The sequence below is a fragment of the Pocillopora damicornis genome, chromosome 4 (genome assembly GCF_964200805.1).
Source record: "Pocillopora damicornis chromosome 4, jaPocDami1.2, whole genome shotgun sequence".
In the NCBI taxonomy this organism is placed as follows: domain Eukaryota; kingdom Metazoa; phylum Cnidaria; class Anthozoa; order Scleractinia; family Pocilloporidae; genus Pocillopora; species Pocillopora damicornis.
Window position 1 is genome coordinate 4,011,775 of NC_142673.1, and position 7,966 is coordinate 4,019,740.

General features: G+C 37.6%; 1 protein-coding gene across 1 annotated transcript in view; it reads right to left on the reverse strand.

The window, feature by feature from the left end:
- Positions 1-511: 511 nt before the first annotated feature.
- LOC113670397 (dnaJ homolog subfamily A member 1) overlaps positions 512-7,966 on the reverse strand; it is an 11,858-nt gene continuing 4,403 nt past the window's right edge. The window contains exons 4-10 of the mRNA XM_027186537.2: positions 5,717-5,812; positions 5,044-5,176; positions 3,750-3,970; positions 3,313-3,418; positions 2,736-2,818; positions 2,405-2,566; positions 512-1,608 (exon numbers count right to left, since the gene is read on the reverse strand). Coding sequence (XP_027042338.2) covers positions 1,543-1,608; positions 2,405-2,566; positions 2,736-2,818; positions 3,313-3,418; positions 3,750-3,970; positions 5,044-5,176; positions 5,717-5,812 — 867 coding nt within the window. The 3' untranslated portion in view covers positions 512-1,542. The remainder of the gene's footprint in view (positions 1,609-2,404; positions 2,567-2,735; positions 2,819-3,312; positions 3,419-3,749; positions 3,971-5,043; positions 5,177-5,716; positions 5,813-7,966) is intronic.

A 7,966-nucleotide genomic window follows, 5' to 3' on the forward strand; every position in this document is an offset into this window, starting at 1 on the left:
ATCGAGCACGTTTAGACTGAGTACCGTAAGTAAAAACCAGAAAAAGAACCTGGAGCGCAGGAAAACGTGAACAACTAAGTAATTACTTTCGAAACTATTGAAACTTGCCCTATCAGTCCGAGTAAAAACATCGTTCCCAGATTCTCTCTAATTTGGAGAAAATTTTGACTGTTGAGGCGATTTAACCAAGCATATGACTGAAGTAATACCTCTTTAACTATCAAAAGCAAACCATCAATTTTCTACACTGGTATTTATACATTTCTTATCATGAGGATCTGAGAATTTCAGGTGAGCTCAAACAGTATGCCCTATTTGATGACATCCTTTCATCTTTCGGCTTAAAACGAAATGATATTGTAAGGAGAAAAGAATTGCCGATCATTCCTAGGCGTGAAAGTGCTAGGGGAGGCTGTTTTGTATATTCCTTCCATTGAACGTACAGTAACGAGCAAAAATAGGAAAGGAAATTAAAATGTAGAGAACGAAAGAGAGAACCGGAAAAGCGCCATTTGTTATTTCAAAACTGACTTTATTTTTATTTCATATATTACAAAGTACACGCCGAAAGGTGCCCCATGCAACAACCATTTTAAGGAAACCTCGCCTTTTTAAATTTCTATTTACGACAGTAACCTAAATAAATAATACATATAACTACTTGGAAAATGAAATTTTATTTCCTAAACTACTCTAAGCAGAACTCAACATAGTGCATCAAAAAATTAGATTTAAATGATTTTTTCTCGATATCTTCCAAAGATGTTCGAGGATCCAGGATCCATAACAAAGGCCAAAAAATGACCTTGCCTGAATTAGGAGTTACCTCAATCTGTTCATCATTACTCCTTTAATACTAACATGAAAGTTACGAGCAAGTTTGAAAGAAAAAAAGGAAAAACATATTTGAAAACGATGTGAATCCTCATTTACTTTTTAGTGATTATTGTATTATATAGGAACAAAAGTTATGTAAAAGCCCTCAAATTTAAGGTATAATACCCTTCCAAGCTGCGAAAGGCGGGAAATGAACTAAAAAATAAAATTAGTTTCGTCAGCACCTTCCCAATTTAAGGCTGTCGCGAGTGATTTGGACTGACATGCGGAAACACGAAGGTATATGCACGAGAGAGCCTGGGTTATATTTCGAACAAGAAGGCACGCAGGAAGGGGTCAGACTCCTCCTTCGAGGGTGTATCCTGCGTTCTATTCGGACAGCTGTAAGCCTGGCCGACATAAAACAAATGCAAACAGAAATGTACAAAGCAACCCATTTTTAAGCCATGTTGGAAAACAAACCATTTCACTTTTCAAAGAGGAAAATGATCACTATGGATAAAACACAAAATGATCAAAACAGAGCGTAAAATGCATGTCGGTGAATATTAAATTAATCAGACGTATCAATTTTTTAGTCCGGGTCATTGTTACACTACTTACTTACATGTAGCCTAAAGCAAGAGAAGAGAAAGTTTTCATTTTTAATAAATCAGAGGAATATCATATTGAAGCGTGTACTGGAGAACAATTTTGAGTTAAAATTTACTGTGACTGACACTGCACCCCTCCTCTTGGTGGGCCATAGTCTTCATCATCGTCATGAAAGCCCTGAAAAGTAAATAAACCGTCATGCGGTTAGATTTACTAAAGGAAAAGGACTCCAACTGACATCTTGATGACAAACTTATCCCCCTTTCACACCAGAAAAACACCTTTGGTTTAATCTACACGAGGGGTAGTCCCTCCTTTTCGGCGAGGTTCGTGGTGCGAATCAGAAAAATAAAAGATGAAAAAAACAAAAATTAACGTTGGCACGCCACATGGACCTCTGGAGGTGAGGCGCACGTAAAGTACCTAATTTTTGTGCGCCTCTCTCCCAAACTTCCGCGCGGCGAGCTAACATCAGTTTTTTTTTTTTGGTCAATTTTTTCGACACGTGAAAACCGGGGGGACTGCTCGTACTCTCGGTTAAACCAGGCTTGGCTAAATGAAAATCAGATAAAGAAAGCTGAAGAACTGAATTTTAAATAGGGTTCAAGTAATTACCCACATGTATTTTCCATTTTGCTAAACTTGAAGTCGAGAAATACGCAATTGTGGAGGAAATAATTTCACGCTCTGTTCCGCAAAACAGATTTAAAACGTGTTATAGCCTTGCAGTAAATGGGGTAATCATATTTAGGTTAAAACGAGCGATTAAAGTGATCATATGTCGGTTTAATGAAACCATTCTCAAGAAAGCTTAAGAATAAAGGCTGTCTACATACAAAAATTCAATAGCTATGAGAAATCTGGCGTTCAGATGCAGTGATGCAAAGATACAAATCCATACGCAGAGATGCGGCGTGAAATTCAGTGATCAGGAGGCTTGAGTGGAAACTCGACTCCCTTTTTTTACGCTTACCCCATGGTGCATACGACTTCTTGCTTGCTCCTGAGGGTCGATTTTTACAAGGTGGACTTCTTCTGCATCCTCAGGAACGATACTTTCGTCTCTGGGAGGCAGCAGCTGCTCTAGTTTAGGGATTTCACCAGCAGAAAGAAATCCATCCGGAGGGAAGTTTATCTAAAACGAACACCCTAACATCAGTATTCATATCCTCCTTAATCTTCTCTACACATTTCTTATGGTAGACAAGGCGAATTTCTTTAAAAATACAGAGTTTGTTCAACTGGCGATCGTTTACTCAAGTGTCACACTGTCAACATAACATAACAAATGCGCTTGATCTTACCGAAAAAGTTATGATGAGAAATCCTCTCTCGTATGGGCTCTTGAATTTTGGCATTCCTTCATCTCGAACACATTTCACTTCGCCTGAAATGAAGACAACAGGTTGTCTACTTGTTGGAGCAGTTCACTTCTTTGCAGATAGTTGTTGCACTGAACGCGTGGCAACTCAGTGCAGAAGTCCAAAAGCTTAAGTTATTGAGAAGTGATTGGCAGATTTTGACTCACTAAGTTTTTTTGTTCAAGAAATACCACGGAGCAGTTATCAAGAGTGGGGAACCAAGAGAAAAATGTAAATTACGCACGAGAGTGGGAGCCTCGAGTGTCGCCCGCGCTTCGAGCTAACCTCGTGCTAGCTAACACAACCTTTCCCTTCTTTTGCTCCTTTTACTGATTTCTGCGAACGTTTCATTTTATTTTTTCGCTTATTTTGCGAGACAGCACTGTTTCTAATGTTTTACCTTGAAATTTTGCGCGGGAAATTGGCGCGGGGCCGACCAAAATTGATGCCCACGCTCGAATTTCCCCACACCCCGGAAAAAAAATTTCCCGCCCATAATTCTGGTCAAATGAATACTTGCCAGGTTTTATTATCTCTGTAGGATGAGACGTAACGAGCAGTTGCCTCTTATCCAACATTTCTATCGTTTTCTGAAAGCCACAGAGTGCCTCAACCAGCTCGATTTCCTGCAAAAGAATTGAAATCATTAGGTATAGAAACTCCAACGCACAATCTTCCTAATCTAATTTAGAGTGTGACAGAAGATTACCGATATGGGTTTCCAAGAAGTGCACACCACCACAATATAACAATTAACATTTGACAAAAAAAGAGTTTATGGGACCCTTTTAAATCTGCATAACTGTGCCTGTTCTGAGCTCAGTTCAAAAAAGACGGGGTAACGCTGTCTGGTAGGTAAGAGTTAACAAAACAAAATGCGCTATCCACCAGATAGCAATTCATCCAATGGATGGCGTTATCTACTCTTCGAACAGCGGGCCATGATCATTAACATACCATTTTCAAATGCAGGTCCATGTCATCTCGCCGGAAAACTGGATGAGGCTTTTCGTCAAGAATGATAATGATGTCACCTGGTTCAATACCAGGTTCCTGGTCTCCCTCTGAGGAAAATGTGATCTTTTGACCATCTTTCATTCCTTTGTCGATATGCACCTCCAGGATTTTACGTTCTTTGATTGTCTTTTTACCCTGACAGTTCTTACAACGATCCTTTTCTACAGAAAGAACAAATTGCAATGGTTATTACTAATTTGTTGAATGATTTACTGTGTGTAATAGTTCCATATCTCAGGGAAAAAAAAAACAACGACAACAACAACAACAGCACACAACAAAGCAAAATGACTCTACAACTCTACTGACATTCCTGAAGCATTCAAATAATATTACAATGCTTTAGCATGATTGCAACATTCTATAAGTAACCTCAAATCTTGCATTTGGCCTACATTTTAATAAAAACATCTGCCAATTTGCTTTACTGTTTTAAGCTTAGCTTTCACAACAAAAGTAATTCTTACTCTTCAGTACGTAACCTTAAAACCTGCACATCAAAAAAGAAACAATCACCATTCCACCAATTTGCTTTACTGATTTCAGCTTAGCTTTAAGTTAAAAAAGATTTTCACACTTCTTTATGGAAACTTAAATCCTGCACTTGGCCTTCAACAACAAAAAACGCATCACCATCTAATTGTTCTGCTGTTTTGTGCCTAGCCTTCAAGATAAAAATGATTCTCAATCTCAAGGGAAGCAACCAGCCCTTAAAGAATGCAGTGATACAAAATACTCAATATTTCAGTGCCCCTCCACACCCTTATAAGGTGGGTACACAAATAGATGAGTACACAAGTGCTGTTGAAAATACTTGACACAATGCTTAGAGGTAACTTGCTATGGTCTGGCATTCAATTCAGAGAGAGGATCAATACTTCTGGTCCTGGTTGTTTAACACTATCTGACCCAGTTTTTACAAGGGAGGACAACCCTATCCAGCAGGTAAATCGCTACCTGGCAGATAAGTGTTAAAAAAAATGCGCTGCCCCATCCACTAAGTAGAGATTTACCCAGCGGTTAGCATTATCCCAACCTTTCAACAACTGGTGCTAGGCATGGTGGACATGGCACTGTGCATTTTCTGAACACTTATCCCCTGGATAGCCATTTATCCATTGGATAATAACATCACTTGTCCCTTAGAAACTGGTTCTTGGTCCCATCCAGCTTGAAAAACTACAGTTATCTCCAGCTGCATGGGTCACCAAGCTTATGTGCAGCATGTAATTACCTGCTATTCTCTCTCCTGTTCCACTGCAGTCCCTACATTGTGTTTGAATTTGCTGAACCATCCCGAGTGCAATTTGATTGATCCTGATCCTGGTCCCACTGCCATGACAAGTATTACAACTTACAACTGAACCCTGCAAACAGCAAAATGTCCCTGGTTATGATTGTTGCGTATCTACACAACCCCCTTCAAATTGATCCAAATATCAACTGCTCTATGCTAAGGAATCATGCCTTTATGTGGTTTAATATGCGCTTACATGTATTATTATTATTTGGCTGTTTGGTTTATGGAAATATTAGTACATTTGGTCATTTGATTTATGAAACTTGCTGCCATTAGCAATTATGAGCAGCCTCACCACTTTGAGGGAAAAAAAACAACAACAAGGATAATAACAACAAAAACAACTTAAACAAAATTTTTTATTAGGAAACCTTTTTTAGTTGATGAATATAATATGGAATGTTGGACAATTCAGACTGCCTTTTAAATTGTTACCACAGAATAAATTATCCTTCTCTATTATGAATAAAATTATTATAATTTTAACATAATTGATAAAATTTCAAATCAGTGACCCAGTAAGCTCAATGGAACACTACTGCAACACTACTTCTAAATATTGTGGAAATGGTACGTTTTCAAAACAAATTCTACCAGCAATGCACACCTTCTTTCCTCCTCTTCCCTCACACTTGCTACAGATGACATTTTTTTGCAAAGCAAGTTGTCTTGTAGAACCATTGTACATGTCTTCCAAGGACACCTGGCAATAAAAGAAAAAAATGCACATGTATACTGAATATAATGTACAAAGAGTGCTCATGAATTAAATACTATTAACAAAACATTGCTATTGTGAAATGATAAAAAAAATGAAAACCCCACCAAGCAGTTTGTGCTCAATGAATACAAGTCTGGACTCAGTTTTTCAAAAGCTGATTAGCGCTAACCAAGGGTTAAATTTTAATCTGGGTTTCTATACTTCTTTGTTTGATAGCCTTTCTGGGATCATTTTCTCTTCCCTATATGGAGCATCCAATCATCAAATTGTTGACAAAAAGAATCATACTGAATTTTCCTTTAAAACTTCCAGAACTGAAATCCAATTTCACACTAACCCTGGTTTATCTAAACCCAGCTTTGAACAACCCAGCCCTGAACACTAATAGTGAATGCATGTTCTTCAGTTGAAGGCTTCTTTTAATCCTTTGATTCCCACAAGTGATTATCAAGTAGTTTCTCGCTATAATACCCTTCAATAATTCTGCAAACAGTTGATGAGGATGCTCTAACTTATTAGGTTAATGTTGTTAACTGGATCTAACACCAAATTCTTGTGATCAATTTCAAAGAAAATGTGCAGCAGCTAGAGTAGAGAATCAATAATTAGATCTTAGGAGTTTGCAGGTTAGAACAAATAACCCACTATATATATTCTGAAAAAGGTAAAAAAACGTTCTCTGGTTAAAAAGGTTTTAAAATATGAGCTTTCGGCTATTGTACTATAGCCTTTAACAAATGTCTTCATTAAAGGCTATAGTACAATAGCCGAAAGCTCATATTTTAAAACCTTTTTAACCAGAGAACGTTTTTTTACCTTTTTCACTATGTCATATCCTGGTTACAGTTCAATTTTTAATTATATATATTCTATGTTCTACTTTGGTTTGCTTACAGTTATTTGCCATCTAGTACCAGCACAACAAGAGTAGCACAGTACAAGTTGAACACAACATCAGAAATACACATTAACTACAAGCTTTTCATGAACTTTCCCAGTTTTTTTTAATACATCTCATGACCTGTGATGGAGAAACTAATTTCAAAGTGTTTGTGCCACTGAAACATTCTTTACTTTGCAAGTTCTCCAAAGATGTGTCTTAAGTAGTTTCCCTTGCTCCACAAACAATCCCTGACCTTTCAGACCTAAAAATGACATTTTATACTTTCAACAATGAAGAAATGTGAAATGGTTTCTGTGTTTACATAGCCTGATGTAAACATGCGGGAGGTTGGGAGGACACAAGATAAGCATAGGAAACCATGACGTGAAGCGGAGTGGTTTCCAGCTTATCGAGAGTTCTCCCAACCTCCCGCATGTTTACATCAGGCTATGTAAACACAGAAACCATTTTACATTTCTTTTATAAAATAACTAATGAAAGAGGAACGAAAACCGTGTTTACATATGCTCATGTAAAATGGTTTTATGGCCAATCAGAGCACGCGTACTTTGTGAATTATTTTATAATGCTTCATGTAACATTTTCCATTTCTGGTGCCTAAATGATTTTTCCTTGCAATGCAACTCTATCCCAGCTGTATACTACCACCTTAACCCTTTAACTCCCAAGATCTGATTGTTAATTCTCCCCTCTGGCTGCTACACATTCCCTCATAAATTAATTGCGAGAATTTGGTGTTAGATCAAGATGACAACTACTACCTGATAAATCTGAGTATTCTCATTACCTGTTTGCTGGATAATGTGTGAATATTATAGGGATAAGTTATATGTTCATCACCTCTGGGAGTTAAATGGCTACAGACCTCTAACAGCGGTCTGTTTAGCCTGCAGGCAGGCTCTTGTGTTTGGGTTTCACCTTACAACACAGCTGCCTATTTCCCCATCCACAGCCACTTAAAATCTATTGAAACCCCAGTTCAACACATGTTTCTTGAGTTCACCAATTTCTAAGTTTCACAGTAAATTTGTACCTTCTTTCAGAAACAAATTTTAAGGACTTTTCCAGGACTTAGATTGAATTTTCTAGGACTAAAAATTTCACCTCAATCCCTTTCATTCCCAAGATTTCAAAATCAGTTTTCCAAATGTTTTAGATACCATTGTTATAACTTCAATTCTGAAATCTTTAGAGTTCTTGAGTTAAGCATATTTCCAGGACAATCCAGGATC